General features: G+C 36.0%; 1 protein-coding gene and 1 long non-coding RNA gene across 4 annotated transcripts; both read right to left on the bottom strand.

Moving 5' to 3' along the window:
• Positions 1 to 1,292: 1,292 nt before the first annotated feature.
• Positions 1,293 to 3,915, bottom strand: LOC113091432 (uncharacterized). 3 transcript variants are annotated; one of them, XR_003287346.1, is made up of 4 exons: positions 3,391 to 3,915; positions 2,786 to 2,836; positions 2,373 to 2,690; positions 1,293 to 1,881 (listed from the first exon to the last, which is right to left on the bottom strand). It is a non-coding gene; the product is annotated as an uncharacterized LOC113091432 (long non-coding RNA). The 3 variants fall into 3 exon arrangements; XR_003287347.1 differs by lacking the exon at positions 3,391 to 3,915 and having other exon boundaries at positions 2,373 to 2,506; positions 2,609 to 2,690; positions 2,786 to 3,059; XR_003287345.1 differs by lacking the exon at positions 3,391 to 3,915 and having other exon boundaries at positions 2,786 to 3,059.
• Positions 3,916 to 4,485: 570 nt separating this feature from the next.
• Positions 4,486 to 18,039, bottom strand: LOC113091431 (ribosomal protein S6 kinase alpha-3-like). The gene is made up of 22 exons (XM_026256955.1): positions 17,688 to 18,039; positions 15,600 to 15,635; positions 12,231 to 12,347; positions 12,044 to 12,125; positions 11,826 to 11,906; positions 11,591 to 11,670; positions 11,276 to 11,382; positions 11,037 to 11,074; positions 10,711 to 10,853; positions 10,558 to 10,628; positions 10,396 to 10,484; positions 10,238 to 10,302; positions 9,662 to 9,764; positions 9,443 to 9,573; positions 9,227 to 9,352; positions 8,940 to 9,029; positions 8,695 to 8,853; positions 7,628 to 7,789; positions 7,431 to 7,507; positions 6,514 to 6,631; positions 6,274 to 6,414; positions 4,486 to 6,113 (listed from the first exon to the last, which is right to left on the bottom strand). Exons 1-22 carry the CDS (start codon positions 17,748 to 17,750, stop codon positions 5,991 to 5,993), a joined length of 2,202 nt encoding a protein of 733 aa, XP_026112740.1. The 5' UTR covers positions 17,751 to 18,039; the 3' UTR covers positions 4,486 to 5,990.
• Positions 18,040 to 18,563: the final 524 nt, after the last annotated feature.

Here is an 18,563-nt window from a genome sequence, read left to right as displayed (position 1 = left end):
TTAATTGTAACGGGGATTCTTGAACAATGTAAAACACGAAACACTTTTCCAGAATTAACTCTTTTAAGAGTAAAAAGCTTAATTTACACTTAGAAAAATGGGTCAAAAGAAACATTTAGGAGCAATCAGTGACCCAAACACCACAGCATTGGTATCTCGAAGGGACGTTGAGTTAATGCTAGACCTTGAAGGGTAGTGAATAACTGGTTCCTCTGTGAAGACAGGCCATGTGATATGGATGAAACGTGGCAGTCCGATACAGCCAGAGGGGCAGAAGGACTGGCAGTAATGAGTCCAAATGAAAGGGTCAGTACGAGTTCTCTAACAAAGCGATGTGCTCTGACAGGGAGTCCAACAGTAAAGAAGATCGACTCCAGACAACATTACTGCGTGACCGAACTAAGGTCTAAAGCAACTTTACAGAAAATTATGTTTCTACAATATTTAGTAGTAGCTTATGGTGGTGACTGTCAGTTTGTGCACGTTTGACAGGATTTTTAGAAAAATGAATACAAGACGTAGTCAGCTAGACGATGAACATTATGGTTGGTAAATCCCGTGGCAAAACATAGAAACAAAATAGAGACATCATTAGCATAGCTGCTGATCCAACAAAGTAAAATTACTTTAACCCAAGCTAATAAATAAGAACTAAACTCACAATTTAAGAGATACAATATTCGAATGCTTGGCGAAAGAGATGTGTTTTTATCTAGATTTAAACAGAGAGAGTGTGTCTGAACCCCGAACATTATCAGAAAGGCTATTCCAGAGTTTGGGAGCCAAATGTGAGAAAGCTCTACCTCCTTTAGAGGACTTTGCTATCCTAGGAACGACCAAAAGTCCAGCGTTTTGTGACCTTAGGGTGCGTGATGGGTTGTAACGTGGTAGAAGGCTAGTTAGGTATGCAGGAGCTAAACCATTTAGGGCCTTATAGGTAAGTAATGATAATTTGTAACAGATACGGAACTTAATAGGTAGCCAGTGCAGAGACTGTAAAATTGGGGTAATATGATCATATTTTCTTGACCTCGTAAGGACTCTAGCTGCTGCATTTTGGACTACCTGTAGCTTGTTTATTGAAGAAGCAGGACAACCACCTAGAAGTGCATTACAATAGTCCAGTCTAGAGGTCATGAATGCATGAACTAGCTTTTCTGCATCAGAAACAGATAACATGTTTCATAGTTTGGCAATGTTTCTAAGATGGAAGAATGCAGTTTTTGTAACATTGGAAATATGATTTTCAAAAGACAAATTGATGTCTAATATAACACCCAGATTTCTGACTGTAGAGGAAGTAACCGTACATCCGTCTAGTTGCAGATTGTAATCTACAAGATTCGTGTAGTGTTTTTCAAGGACAGAAACGTCTATATAAGGTTTTGAAAGTATTTTTTGCATTCACTTCATTGCAAACTGAGGGGGACAACAACAAATTCATTTTTATTTCACAGCAGAGATGCATGCAAATGCCATGATGAAGATACCGTTTACTTGGAGAAAATTAAATGCAAAGAATTATATATAACAGAACTGCAAATTCTGGATTTTCTTTGCATTTTAAATTCCACCACATACAGTGGAATATAATATAAATTCTTGAAAATCATAACAAAACTACGTAGTCTATGTTGTGTGGTTGTATTAAATGTGAAAGAGAGCGATTTGTGTCAAAGCCAGAATGCTCGGAGATGCCTTGTAGTGAGATTACGTGGTGGATAGAGAAACAGATAAGTAATGACTCTCCAAGTTTTTCTGTGAGGGAGGTTGCAGGATATGAGGCATCAGTTATGTCAAAGTTGCAATTATTCCCCAAAAAGGAAATTATCTCTCCTCTCAGTGTAAATTATATAAGCCACCAGCAGCCCTGAATCAGATCTGTGGGAGAGGACAGAAACAAACACATCAAGGTACAGGTTTTCCAAAACACTTCAGTATGTTGCTTGTGGACCGGAGCAGTCAGACACAGTTAAAACATTCTGTTCCTTTAAAAGTTACTGTGAATGCTTAATAGATCACTAAAGTGCATCTCCAAGCCTCCAAGCAGTTATTTCTAATCATATGCCAAAGAAGCCTCCACGCAGTTACATTTTTGTGTAAACTGATCAATTTTTTCTTGATTTTATGAAGTAGGAATCTTTTGTAACATTATACATTTCTTTACGATCACTGTCCAATTAATTGTGTCCTTGCTGAATAGAAGTATTAATTTCTTGAAAAAAAAAAAAACTAACTCACCCAAACGCTGGAATATTAATGTATATCAGTTTTATAGTACAGCAGAAATAACTATACAGGCAATATAAACTCAAATTCCAGCACTTCGATATTGGTAATAAAAGTCATAATCAAAACAATCAAACACTTACATCATCAATGTCCTCATCATCATTCCCAATATCATCAAACTGAATCTCATCATCGTCTCCAGGTCCAAATGTGTCAGTTTCATTGATTTTAGTCTTTTTGAGTCTTTACTTGCATACATCTACATCATCTGACACTTAGAATTGAGGGTGATTGGTTTTAGTAACATGACATTTCCATAAAACATTTCCAGTAAACAGAAGTTAAAGAAACTGAGTAAGGCCAGTTTGAGACTCACCGTGTTCTGGAAGCTCTCCGTAGGCCTTAAGACTGCAGGCCTCATCTGCATTGTACTTTAAAATAACATCTGCTTTGGTATCCTGTGAAACACATATAAAAAAAATTAAAAAACCTTTCATTTCAAAATAAAACTTCAATTAATAAATAACCGAAAATAAATTTAAATAAATCCTACCTGATAATCTCTAAGACCAATAAGGATAATGTCAGATGTGTTGATTCAGACCTAAAGGAGAATGACGTTAATTAAAAAATGAAAAAAAGATGTCTTCTAGGCAAGCAGAAATAAGAGAGGTAAAATGAGTGAAATTATATCAAATTATCTATAACAAACAGCAATAGAAATATGACAGTCATTCAGTCCATAAACCTAGTCATGAGAGTTATAATCAACATTATCATACCTTTTTCCGGAGCTTTCCTCAATTTATACATACATATATACATAAATATACACACACACACTTCAGTTCAAACATTTGGGGTCAATCAGATTTAATGTTTTTGGAAGAACCAATCAAAAATAAAGCAGAAACAGTAATATTACTATAATTTAAAGTACTTTTTTCTATTTTATATTATAAATATAATTTATTCCTGTTATGTTTTAGAAATCATTCTAAAATGCTGATTTGGAGCTCAGTTAACTGGTGTGTAAGATAAGATATACAAAAGGTGCAGGTGTTATATACACACAAATAAATAAATGATTCATCTTACTGACCACAAACCTTCATTTATTTGCACATATACAGCGGGCCAACTATTTAAACTACTTACCCAGGCCATCCTCCTTGAAAACCAGCTCTCTTCTCTGACTCGTTCTCGTTCTTACCACGCCGCCGATTTTTACCTCCTTATATTTTACAATATAATTTAGAAACCTTATTTCTATTTAAATGAAATAAGGTTTCTAAATTATATTGTATGTAATAAACAGATATTAAATCTTCCCGTTTATTTCAGTTCCCTCTCGCATCCACGATATCACCTCTTCCAAAAGCTACAAACCAAACTGTCAATTAAATTCAAATAAAATGAAAAAGATTCATTTAAAACCTTGTCACTTGTACAACGATTTGCAGACACATGACACACTGTATATGTAGAGGGCTAATAGGAATTCATTTTCTCTCTAAATATTCACATAAACTCTATAAACTGCCTACTGTATCATATTTCATGCAAGAATGATGCATTCATTTTGCCTTCTGATTAATAGTTTATACTTTTTAGTACGGTAAGTAAAATACCTTTTGGTATAATTCTAAATACTTCCCCCTCCAGGTTGTGGTACATGTGTCTTTTTGCTATGAAAATATGAACATTTACTTAACTAAAGCAACTTATGTTTACTTGATGATCCAGCTACAGGCTTTTGAATAATGAAGATGATGATAATAATAATAATTTTACTTTTATAGCCCAAGGTTGCTTTGCAAAATTTGTTTTATTTGTACAGCTCTTAATCATTTAATTGCATTGCTTTATATTTTGCGGGTGATTAAGGCGAGAGCTAGACGGAATCCAGCTCCGTTAACAACCGTTTAAACAATAAAGGGGGCTATATTTCCCTTACCTTTATTCTTTGGCATATGATTACAAATACTGCTGTCTTTGTTCAGTGATGTCGTATAACAAATTCGAATACAGAAATGTTACATTCATTGATATATATAATATTCATTGATATATATATATATATATATATATATATATATATATATATATATATATATATATATATATATATATATATATATAACTATATATTATATATTATAGATCAGTGGTTACATTTCAAGTATCATGTCAAATAATTTTCATCTCCCTTTTCCCCGAAGACTTCCGCTTAAACTACGCCAGCGCAAAGAATGATTTTGCATAAAAACTTTATTTATAGTCTCAATGACACAATTTCACTAGGTTAGCAACACAAATCGCCAGAACCTTCATTGAGGAAAATACATTTTCAGGGTTTCAATTTTGATGAGCAATTAAAGAAAAAAAAATTTAAACTATATTGCAAGATTTGTTTTACTTAATCACTTTTTTTTAAACAGGAATAAAAAACCGTTCTCCCAAGAACAAATGTGCTGAAAAAACTTGCACTGTGATTATTAATATACAGCAGCAACAATTAAAAAGAAAAGTTTCAATAATTCATGTAAATTAACTCCAGAACAAGAGGTTGTCTGTAACCAGACTCTCACCAAACATGTGGCCTCACATACAGACATACATATACATTAACATAAAAACAGTTAATCTCCCAGTATAAAAATAATACATTCTGAATAGTCTTTAAAATTATGATTGAGAAAATAGGAACAATCTTGATTAATATAGCCTGCATGTTTCCCTTTAATTTCATGAAGAGAATGAACATCAAGAAATACAAAAAGAGGAGTGTTACGAATCACTTAGAGTAAGACAGCAGTATACTGGTCATTCCCAGTAAACAACAACAACAAAAAATCCTGCCCTTATATATCCATCTAACGTCAGCTCCTATACAATGTCACCATATCCATTATGAAAGATACAGCATACAAGTTGTCTCATGCAAACTCTGATGATTAGCTCCTATGTGAAAGGTATTGGTCTGCTGGAGAGGAAGATGATATGAAGGATGAGGTCACTATTTGGACTGCCTTTTTTGCTAATCAAATACCCTTAAGACACATGTGCATGACAAAGGGATTTTGGACCACTTTGCCTAATTAAAAAACACATTATCGACACAAAATACTTGGTTTGTGATGAAGACGTTACATGTCTAGGGACATACAATGAGGATTGTACGTTTACTTGCATAGTTCTCTTTGATTTCACAAATGGTTTCAACACTGCACCATGTTTAAAACACCATCTGAAGTTGCATATAGTGGCATTACTGACTGGCAGCTCTTTCTTTCAAAAGGAAATGAGTAAGCCATTTCAGCATGTGAGGTCTGTCTTGAGGAGGATGGGCACAGCCACGGTCAGAAAATTATGCTATCAATAATACGGTTCCATGCAGTCACCGGACATGACATTTACCACACAATACAGAAAACAAACTGTGTATCACAGTCTCTTAACATTGTACACTATCTCTACACTGAATGATGGAAATACTTTTATATTTGTATATAATTCCATATGAAGTAAATTCCTAGAGTATTTTCATAATACGATTGTATATGAATTCAATATTCTCCTAAGAGCTTTAGGAGATCAATCAATATTCTACATAATAATGCAGCGATGATGAATGACAAGAACTAAAAAAAAAAAGATTTTTTTTTTGTTTTGTTTTTTGGTTTGGGCTGCCATTCAATGATGACAGTAGAACAGCCATACATCTCACAAATTTACGTGCTATTTGTTCTGAATGGTCACAGGGCAGTAGAGGTCAGCTTTTTGACACCACGGCGCTGAGCGAGTGTGGAGCAACCCACCGACTCCAGTACAGGAGAAACATTTCTGTTTAGGGCTTGATAGGTGGCTGCCATTGCTCCCTGAGATAAAAGGGAAAATATTAATAAGAATATAGAGTCAAACATAAGCATTTAGCATTATTATGATAATGCAGGAATGTTAAGCTGACAATAAAACCATGGTTAAATTTCAGAACCATATGTTAGTTTTGACATTTGAAACTATTACTGCAAAGCAAACCTTCACTAGATGAGGCGCGTCATGACGGTTGAGTTGGTATATTGGTAGCTGATCCTTGTTGACGATCCATGGGTGACGAAGAACCTGAGCAGCGGTCAATCTCTTATGAGGGTCAACATGAAGCATCTTTGATACCAGGTCCTGTAAACAAAAAGGTTTAAAAGATTATACATCAAACATGTACACTGGACATATAGATTAGGATAAGGAAGTGTGATAAACAAAAGGAGAGCCTTTAACCTTAGCTTCAAACGATACAGAAGTCCAATATCCTCCAGACAGGGAGAATTTCCCACTGCCGATCCGAGCCAGAATCTCTTCCGGAGTATCTTCCGGGCCATTAGCGAATGGAGTGAACCTGAGGAACGAATACGAGGGGTGAGTTTTCAAACTGAAATGAATATTGTTTTTTTAACTAAATCATGCTTGAATCATCCATACGCAACAATTACAGTATTACGGAAAAATGCATGCAGTACTGTAAGTCCTGACTTGTATTGTGTGTTACGCCGCCTTCACACTGGCAGTTGAAATCAGCTCCGATACGGCTACGAAACGACCGGAATTCATTCATTTCCTATGGAGATTCGCAGCCCGCGTGCGGATGGCTACGAACCGGGTCCGAAAGAAATGCGGTGCGGAAAAAATCATGTCCGTTGGTCATCCGGATGCGTTCAAAAAATTTAACTCTTGCGAAAGGCTACGGACAGTTTCTATCCGACAATTCCAGCAGAAGTTGGCGTTGCTATGGTACTGATAAACAAACCTGAATTCATAACTTTAAATAAAGTAAATAATGATTTTATAACGATAAGTTGTCATGTCATTTTTTTTTATTTTCATGATTTTCTAACATTATAAGGGCAGTTAATACAATTAAAATGAATAATTAAATATCGTACCCCCCGCTCTCGGACACACTCGGTCTCTCTCACTCGAGTGCAGGGTTGTTGCAGCCCTATATACAACTATATCACATTTAGCTGACCTGACATGCACATTCAGATACAGAAAATATCAATCGTTCTAATCTCTCCGCCATTTTTGTTCTACTCGCTTCCAAAGCTTTTCAGCGGTGTAGTACGACGTCCACTGGGGGAGTATTGCGTATTACGGAGCGGATTTCAACTGCCAGTGTGAAGGCGACGTTAATGTACCCTGTAAGCATGGTATAAAGGAGAACTCCAAGACTCCAGATATCACAAGCTGCATCATAGCCTTGCTTCTTCAGGACCTGAGTGGATAACACAAGCATGAATAATAAGTGTTGAAAATAACTTACAAAAATATTATATGATATATGATTTATGTTATGATATATCTAGAATCTCATCTTAAACAAATCAACAGGTACCTCTGGAGCAACAAAGTTAGCAGTGTAGCATGGTGTCATCAGCAGTCCATTTTCTGCTCTGAGTTGTTTGGCAAAACCAAAATCACAGATTCTGATTGACTCTGGGTTGCCCGATTCATCCACATACAGTATATTACTGGGCTTTAGGTCTCTGTGTACTACCTGCAACCAAAGCGCCAATCTATTAGCCATAATAACAATTCACAATTTTTCAAGTTTTAATGTGTTCTAAAAGTGATGGTGCGTGTCTTTTAAAGGATTAGTTAACTACCAAAACATAAAAATATCCTGATAATGTACTCACCCCCATGTCATCCAAGATTCCAGGATTTTTCTCCACATAATGGACTTAAATGGTGGCCAACGGGTTGAAGGACTCTTCATGATCCCGGTCAAGGAAATAAGGGTCTTATCTAGTGAAACGATTAGTCATTTTCTAAAAAAAAACAATTAAAATGTATACATCTTTTAACCAACAAATGCACATCTTGCACTAGCGATGTGTGTCTGCAAATTCAAGCATTACGTAATCACATTGGAAAGCTCACGCACAGTTAGCTGTTCGTCTATGTACTCCGATTCAAAAAGGTAGGATAGGTCGAAAAAACTTTCTTCAAAAATTTCTCATTTTCTTCTCCAAGTTCAAAATCATCTGACATTGTTTTGATCTTTTTTTTGTAAAGGGCATTTGACTTTCTTTGCATTTTCACTTTGTAAACACTGGGTTGGTACTTCTGCTTATTTCAAACGTGACATTTCCAACGTGACTGCGTAACGCGTGAAGTCAAGGTAGTGCAAGATGAGCATTTGTGGTTAAAAAGTATATACATTTTTATTTTTTGTTTAAGAAAATGACCAATCATTTCACTATATAAGACTGTTATTCCTCAGCTGGGATCGTGTAGAGCCCTTTGAAGCTGCACTGAAACTGCAATTTAGACCTTCAGCCCATTAGCCACCATTGAAATCTATTATATTGAGAATTTTTTTTATGTATGTGTATTTATTTATCCTTGGTAAATTTAATAATAATCAGTAATGTTTGCTGTGTGTGCAAATGCACTTACCCCTTGGATATGCAGATATTCAACAGTCTTTGTAATGGTGTGCAGAACAGCACTGGCCTCTCTCTCAGAGAAAAACTTTTGTCTGAGAATTTTATCCAGTAGTTCTCCACCTTTCATCAACTCTGTGACAAGGTACACCGATCGCCCATCATCGAATACCTATAAACACACAAAGCCTCAGAATAACGGGAGAAAACACCTGGGACATTCCAGATACGAGTGATCCACAGGTCATGCACACAAACCTCTTTCAGAGTGATGATGTTGGGATGTTGTCCATAACGCAGGAGAATCTCAACCTCCTCTGCTGGATCTCTCCTATCCTTACTGATAATCTACAATCCAATCAGAACCATTGAGACTAAATGCAGCCTCTGTGAATCTTTTACATTTGTACCACCCCTTACCTTTTGAATGTTATTGTATAAATATTGAAAACATCAGTAATAGAAGAAAAGACAACACACCTTTCTTTAAAACTATAAGCACCATAAAGATATCAGTAACAGGACAAATGTAGAGGTCGGTTTACCTTGACTGCATAGTCCATGCCTGTGCTCTTGTGCACACAGCGTTTGCAGATGGAATAGGAGCCCACTCCAATGTCTTCTTTAACATCGTATACATCTGTGAACTGAAGGGCGCTCCGGTGGGGTTGCTGTATAACATACATGCATACACTTTATTCCCATGTGTTCGGATGTGGCAGGTGTGAGAGAGGAGGAGTGTGTGAATGATGCAATGATACCTGCATTATGCCACTCATGTTGAGGTTGCTCTGAATGGGCGGCTGGATCTCCTCTTCTACTCCACACGCAACAAAGCTGAACCCTCGGAAGAGCTGATGGGCATTGGCACTTGGAGGGACTCCAGGAGAATCTGGGTCAAAAGAAAAAGTAAGCTGAGGACTAACAGATTGTTGTGATTAGAAATGCATCTCCTGAAGGTGAGTATTGGCATCACATACCTCGTGGGGTTTTAGCAGTGAACTCTTTGTCAAAGTAGAATGTGTCATCTGGCCTCTGGATGACTGGTTTAAAGGGAGGAGCCACTTCCCTTCTGTATAATTTCTAGAGGGGAAAATACTAAATTCAAAATTAGGAGTTCACTGATGTTACAATAGTGGCTGACAGTAATAAGCCAATAATTAGTTTCATGTTATAACTATTAAATAGTCAATACTGGAATTCTATACTTTTTTTTTTGTTTGTCTAAATGAAAAAAATATGACATTAAAATTGTTTAAATTCAGGAATCACAACATTATAAAATACAGTATGAAAACTGGATATTCATTTTGATTTTATTAAATTGTTAATGCCTTTATGCTTAACTTTGTGAACAGTTGATCACAGCAAAGGTAACCTAAATGTAAAAATATAGGAAATGCACATGCGCAATTAGATGGTTAAAATCCAACCAATATTGACTGAGACGGACAGATGAAAAAGCCTCTAATCATAGGTGCGGCATAAAGATGATTTTTTGTTTTTTTTGGACTTACTATATCTGCGATACATACGCTTTTTCTTAAAAAACTTACATTCCAGTCAATTTTGGTGAAGAATGAATGTCTTTTGATCTCTTCTACTCCATCAGGCCCGGCTCCTGAAATTCCAACCCCAACATTCAATGAACAGACTCAAAATTCACCAAATTCAACCTCTTCTGGAAAACTTGTTGAAAATGAGCTGTCCTCACCTAAGCGGTTGCCAGGATTCCTCTTGAACAGATTGCGGAGCAAGGATTGGGCCTCTTGGCTAAGAAACTGGGGCATGCCCAGCTTTGCTCTGGAGACACAGAAACCAACGTCAGTGCAAAGACTCAGTTATGAAGATCAGTACTTTGAGTATTTTGACTCACTTTAAGATCATTGTCATGGTCTCCTTTCGATCTTTCCCTTGGAATGGAAGCGTTCCAGTCAGCATTTCAAACTGACGAGGTAGAAATACATAATCACTGCATAATGTTACGCAAAACTATTACAATATACAAATACCATGTTAACCCTCTTACCATTAGCACACCGTAGGACCACCAATCAGCACTGTGAGTGTGGCCCCTGCGGTTGACAACCTCTGGAGCCATATATTCCACCGTACCACAGAACGAATATGCCTTGTTCTCATGATCAACGGACTCTTTACTCAACCCAAAGTCTTAAAAACACAAAGACACAACAAATCTAATACATACTCACAAAATGTTGAAAAAGACAGTCATGTCTTTGAGAAAAAATCTTAAACTACAACTAAAGTTCAATCAAGATTTCTATATTCCATGTTATCATGATTTAAGATTTCTAAATGCTATGTTACCATTATTAGTGGTGAAACACATACCTGTAAGTTTGATGTGTCCATCATTATCCAAAAGAATACTGAAAGAGATTCAAGTTTCGTTCACTTATGAAAAGGTGCACTGCATTGGGTTAGCCAAAGTGTGATTATTATGTATAAAATCTGTTAAAATTTTATTCTTAATTAATGTGTTCTCAAAGATGTAGTTACTATGCACTTGGCTGTTGTACTTTGAGCCAAGACACCTCACATTTGACTTAATACGTGGGTAAGAAGCATACTTTTCTGGTTTGAGATCTCTGTAGATGATTCCCAGTCCATGTAAATGGTCCAAGGCCAAAGCCAGCTCTGCAAGGTAGAACTTTACATCTTCCTCTGTAAACATCACCTACATAAAGACATGAAAAGGAACTTAATCTATTTTTACTCAAGAATATATATATATATATATATATATATATATATATATATATATATATACATAATTAGAAAACAGTTGTTTTAAATTGTAATAGTATTACAGTTTTTCCTGTATGTTTGATTAAATAAATTCTGCCTTGTTGAGCATAAGAGACTTCTTTTAAAAACATTTTCACCTCTTTGGACAGGCGAGTGAAGAGATCTCCTCCTCTGAGAAAGTCCAGAATCAGATAGAGTTTGCCTTCTGTCTGAAACGCTGAGGAATCAAAATGAAAGATTCAAGATCTGTAACAAGGGTACTAAAATTGAACTAGTAAAATAAGTTGTACTGTAAGTTCAATTAAAGTTCAAGTGAAGCGCACAACCATGAAGTGTAAGCATCTGATTGGTGACGGGATGTCAATAACTCACCATAGTGCATTTTAACAATAAAAGGATGATTGACCTCAACTAGGATGTCTCTCTCCATCTTTGTACGCACTCGATCTCGTACTGTAATCACACACGCCCAAACAAATGCATTAAATATCTAATAACCCCTTTTTCAGTTTGTACAAGTTGAATAATATTGCACTGTCAGCAAATATTTTTAAAGAAAATGCCAACACATAACAACATACAAAACACACCTTTCAGTGTAGCTTTCTTTAGCACTTTCATAGCATAGAGCTGTCCTGCATCGGGCCCAGTTATCTTCCTGACGAGGAACACCTACAGAAACGCAAACCGTCATGTATTAAAAACCAACAGAATGATGCTTCTGAGTGTAAATACAATAATAAAAATGCATCATGTTTTCATATCTGAGCAGTTCACCTTTCCAAAAGAGCCCTGGCCCAGCACCTTGCAGAGTTCAAACTGTCGTGTGTCTGCTTTTTCCGAGCCTTCCTTGACAAGGTGAGTGATGCTGATTTCCTTGATCAAGCCTTCTTCCTATGAAGGAGACATACAATACATGAGGATGCTTGTGTCATCAACCAAACGTGCATACAACACCAAACCAGCATTCACAGAACACGTCTCTTCTTCTGTCCTTTTAAAAACAGTCATCACAGCAGTGTAACTTACAAAAAAAAACACACCATCACTTCAACACATCGATATAAACTCATGCCAAAAACGGTCTGAGAGTCAAGCAAAAATCTGAGCAAAAGATGAGAGTAAAAGTGCTGTCGGAATCATTTGACTTTGGATGCTAAAATAATAATTAATGATAACATGTATTAGATAGAACTAAGAGTTCAAAACATACAGTTGAATGGAAAACAGGGTGGTAGTGACTTAAAATCTAGTCATACAAACAGAGTTTGATCAATAAATAACACACCAGCCTGCTGATATGAATAATACTGAATGGTGGATGATATATGATATTTTATTGATGATGGAAAAATACCAGAGACGTCAATATCCACGAAAGAGGTAAAAATAGGCATAATAGTTAGAAGCTCATCAAATGACAGACAATGCCATTTGTTACATAAACATGTAAGTCAAAGAAGGTGGTTTTATTGAGAGCATAAGGATAAACGGAGTTAGCTGTTAATACATCATGCATGTTAGCATGGCTTTAACGCTTTATTGACCAATCAGCATCCAGGACAAGAATTATCCATTTCAAAACTCTGCATTTAAATTCTAGAAGTTGCAGAGTAGATGAAGTGACTGAGGGGGCCTGTCATGAGAAAGAGGAGTCTGATAGTGTGCTGGTAGATTCCAGGGTAGATTATAACTGAAGCGTGACCAAGGATGATGACTGAGGGACACCTCACAACAGGAACAGGAAGTGAATGTGGGTGTTACATACGCAATGTGAACATCTTTACTCTCTACTTCCCACATTCAATGGGACAAGCCTAAATATTCACTACGGTTCAAAAGTTTGGGCTCAGTAAGTATTTTTTGTTGTTGTTGTTGTTGTTTGTTTGTTTTAAATAAATACTTTTTAGTTAAGACACAGTAACGACATTGTTACAAAACCTTTTTCAAATAAATGCTGTTCTTTGGAACTTTCTATCCATCAAAGAATCCTGAAAAGAAAAATGTATCACAGTTTTAATGTATAACTGCTTTTAACAATGATGATAATAATAAGAAATGTTTTATAAATTACATTTTAAAATGTATTCAAATACAAAACGGTTCTTTTAAATTATGATAATATTAACAATATTACTGTTTTACTGCATTTTTAAATGCAATCTGCATCTAATCTATTCCATCTAAAAAAATTGTCTTGGTCAACCTAAGAGTATTATAAAAATAAAAACACAAACATTTAACCCTTTAAGTGCCACCCGCCATTTTTAAATATAGATGTGAAAGTTCACTATTCAAACTTAAATTGTTATAATTCATGGACGCTATGGAATACAGTCCCTAAGGTTGGACTCTTTTTAAAAAAAGACAATCTGTAGATTACTGCAGAAGTGGAATCATTTCAAAATATTAAAGTATCAAATTTTACTGGTTTAAATTAACTGTTAATAAAATGCACTATACCATTTTTATTTTATTTTGTATAAAATAAATATTTTTCAAAATACTTTTGAATCCAAAATTGCTATAGAATGAAAGCCTTTGGTTTAAAGCAGAGTTCACACTGCACGATTTTAGACCGATTTTTCACTCAACGACAGGTTTTGCGAAATTGCCAACAAATGCCCAAAATCGGAGGCAAATCAATGTTCGTTCACGTGAGTGACAATCACGCAGTGTGAATTATCAAAGACGCGATCTGAGGGCCGACATGTCACCAACACCCACAAAATATTTGGAATGCTAAACATCTGGAGCAGTCTGCGATTCAAAAATCACGCTGAGTGCAATGATTTCTGACTATAAAACTACATCGGCGATGACCGACAGCCAATAAGAGATCAATATACAGGGCAAATGGAAGTTCGGGAAGGAGTTAAAGACCAGAATACAAGTATTTTAATAGACATATGAACAATTATATCATACAGACACAAGCACAAACATTTGCTTGACCAGCTACAACTTCAACAACCCCCTGTTCCCTGCATCTCCCTCCTGTTTATAATCTGTTTTTCTTTTTCTCCTTGTAGCTGGAAATTAGCTCACAGACAATTTGCGGGCTATATATATATATATATATATTTTTTTTTATATAATCCAGTCTCACTCGAGAACTCCAGTCTGACGCACCCAGGTTCTCACGTTATTTCCTTATTACTTCTCGTGTGTATTTGAGATTGCTGACCAGACAGAGCTGTTGGCGATTCTTCTTTTTGTGAAGATATGCAGTGTGAAACCCCCCGATCCATCGTGCAATGTGAACACAGCAGCAACTGAATGCTACCCCAGATAGTCACACAGTGAGAAAACAACAGCGATCCAACGAGTTTGAAAATCATGCAGCGTGAACTAGGCATAAATAAGTTATGTTCCAAATTTGAAGTTGATATAAAAAAAAATTTAGGTTTCCTCAGAGATCTTATTTAGGGTGTTATACCACAAACAGCCACCAGGTGCCATCAAAAATACAATGAATTTTTGTAATGCTTTTTTCTTTAACATGTCTAAATATCTCTGTCAATATTACTTCTAACACAAAATATGTCACCAAATATGGAATCTTAAGACTCAGACCTTTCCGATGATATGTATTTTGTCAAGATTATAAAATGTTTTGATGCTAAAAGACCATAATATATTTTGTAATATGACACATGACTCCACCCACTAACCAAAAGATATTAAAGTACAATGTGTGTGTGTGTGTGTTTAGTGAGTGAACCCACTGCTCTGGGTCAAAATAAATGATCTCTGACAGCTTTCAGAAAAGTTTCTGCTGGTTTGCTGGAAAATTAAGCTCTGCTTAAAGTGAATGCTTAACTTCCTCTTCTCCTACTGGCGGCTTGCCATGTCACTCATCCAACAGGAAACCAATAAAACCAGGCTGTACTCTGAGACAGGAAATGTGATGTTAAAAGCCGACTTGCTTACATAGGAAACACATCTTTCAATTGAAAGACAGAGGGGTATTGCAGTAGATCAAATTCTTCTTAAGCAGTCAGTGAATAAAAAGCTTATTTGAGGAACTTCTAGAAACCCATATAACCGGTGTACTTGAACATGTCAACATAATTTGGCTCAGTTTGACAGACATATTCTGTAGTAACACACCCAAAATGCATATATACATAGTCTTAAACTTACTTGAACAGAAGCATCATCATCCACCATGGAGTCATCCTACAAAACAGGAAAAATATGATGTTATTACCATAAAACAGAGTACCTCATGTAAGTATTACAACAGCATTTGCATCATGCTATGCAGGGCTATGATCACAACATGTCAACAATAACAAAAAATAAATAAAAAAGTGGTCTTCAGGAACAGGAAAGATGTACAAGAAATCACAGATACAGTCTATTAAGTTAAAAATGTTTATTTAAATGAGTGCTGCAAAACTCTATTGTGGTCATTTGTAAATATTATGGCTCCATGAGGGATAATAACTACGTGCAACATCAAATCATCTGACCATGTACTGACATAAGAGTAAAACAGCAGTGTGGAAGATTGTTGTTTACATACAGTCACAGACAAAGTGATTATTTATAGGTCCACTCCACACATAAACAGGGAACTAAAAGAAAGCAGCGTAGGATGGCTATTTTCGGACCAAGGAATTAACCGGGATCAAAGGGAAGTTAATTAGAGAAAGAGTAGGACAGGATAGAGTGCTAACAGTGTAAAAGAGACAATACCAGTTACTATTTATAAACTCTGATGACATATTCATCCTAAAGGAAACAGCACGTGCAATCATCCCCTGAAGTAAGCATGGGTTTAGAGCCATACTGAAAGCTTTATAATCATAATAATATATACTCTATAGTTTATGGATCATCACTAGAGTGGTTTGAAAACAATCAGATCATTTGGTTCTAATATATTTAATACACAAGTTGTATATTTTTGCATGACATATCTGTTTATTACACAACTAGACATAGAATTGAATCTACTCTCTTTTTAAAGTTGAATATAACAAAGCACTGTAAATTTTAAATACTCTGAATATTCATCCAGTATGCACACTACTGTTCAAAGGTTTGCGGCGGTAAGATTTAAAAAAAAAAAAAATTGTCTGTTAAGGATGCATTATTACAGTAAAAACAGTAATATGGTAAATTATTATTATTACAATAACTGCTTTCCATTTAAATATATTTTTAAATGTAATTTACTCCTGTGATGACAAAGCCAAATTTTTTAAGTCTTCATTGCCAGAAAGCATTTTAATATGCTGATTTGGATAATATGCACAGTTCTATGTATTTTAATTTAGCATTAGTGGGGTCATTTAATTAAATGCTATATTTAATATCTCATCCAGATAATTTCACAGTAAAATGGAAGAAAAAAATATTAAAATGTAATCCACAGACTAAATCTGAACACAGACAGAAACATACAAGCCTGCAGGGAAAATAGTGAAAGTCTAATTTGATCAGATTCTAATAGAGCATAACAGCCAGCACAGGTCCAGAATGCAAAAATGCAGTTGTTTCATAATCTTCATAATCATAAACACGCTGACCTTGACAAAAACCTAATGGCCGTCTACCTACATAGACAGTATTTGGGGGTATCATAAACTTATATTTTGCACATTAATGTTATTTTTTGGCACGTCTGGTTACGCCCAAAAATTGCTGTCTATGTATGTTGAGAACTCACTAATGTTTTAAGAAAATGCCTGTCAGTCAGTCTATAAGAAGTTAACGTAGTTCCCCACCCTGTGGTTATTACCCAATCCGTACTTAAGACAAACTTCAACCAGCAACAAAAAGCAGCCAAGTGTCCATTTTAAGTGACAATGAACAAGTAAACTCGAACAGACACACACATACTCGTACTGGGCTTGTCTGGTCAAGTCTTGCTTCGACGGTTTACATTCTCCAGCTTTACCAAGTAACGTTAACTAGGCACTTTGGTCCGATTAAATGTCTGAGTTAAATTTTAACAAAGAAACAAGTCATGTCGCTTTTAATACTTCGTTGAATTTTAATGTCGACTCATAAATATAAAGCACGAACTTTTTTGTATTCAAGTTGTTGAGTTTGAAAAGTAGCGAAACAGCGTTTGCAAATTGTAAACTAGTAACTTTAGTCCAAGTATGCACTTCGAGACTGTTCACTGACATTCCTCCGTGAAACGATGTGTCGGATTAAATGTTACCTCACACAATCACCGCGTAACAAGTCTTCTTGGTTAAACGTAACATAACCCACCTCATTCTCCATATGCCCCACCGGCAGCTTCTGCCAGGGGTCTGCAAACTGCGCCAGCGGCATCTTCAAGTCCCGAGCTATAACTTACGATCAACCACCGTGAAGTGATTTGACGCTGTCAGTCACTGTAAAGTTACACTAAACTGTCCCACAAAGAGGATGGTCCTAAACTGACGCGTAAATAAAAGAAGAATTCAGTTCAGCTGCCTTCTGGGTAGCTTTTTACTTCTAAACTGTCCTGTTCCTCTTGACAAAAATTCAAAAGATGTTTTTAACAGCAGAATAGTACACTTCCGTTTTCGCTCAACATGGCGTCGTCGCCCCGTTCGTTCGTTCACCTGTCTGTCAGAACGAGGCTGGAGGAAACGTCACCATGCGTCACAGATCGAGGGACACTGTGGCCACCCACTGGTTCACACCGTGTACATGACCATGGGTCCTCCTCAGGTAGTTTAATTTGGTCAAGGAATGATATCTTGAGATATTAAATGTATTTTTCACATCGCCTATTCAGAGTCTTTATCATCTCTGCTGCTTTTTGTACAAGGCAGTCTGAATCACATTTGAGGATCCTCGGTTGTTCTTCATATCTGATTATGTGGAACATAAATCCTTTGATCATCAAATCTGTTTAAATCTCTTGTCCTTGTGTAGCATCCACATGGCTTCATCTAGTAAGTCCTCCATAAGAAAAACACACATGTGACACTTTTTAATAAATAAAGTGCACAAGCAAAAAAAAAAAAAAAAAAAACTGCAGATGGAGGGAAATAAAAACACAGCTATACTCGCTCATCCAGCAGTAGCCTGCCAGAGGGCTTAAAAAAAGCTGATTTGAGGATTAAAAAAGGGTTCTTTTCTTGCTCATATATATAT

The sequence above is a fragment of the Carassius auratus genome, unplaced genomic scaffold, assembly GCF_003368295.1.
Source record: "Carassius auratus strain Wakin unplaced genomic scaffold, ASM336829v1 scaf_tig00214183_4049273_7079891, whole genome shotgun sequence".
NCBI lineage: Eukaryota > Metazoa > Chordata > Actinopteri > Cypriniformes > Cyprinidae > Carassius > Carassius auratus.
This window is presented reverse-complemented; position numbering and strand designations above follow the sequence as displayed.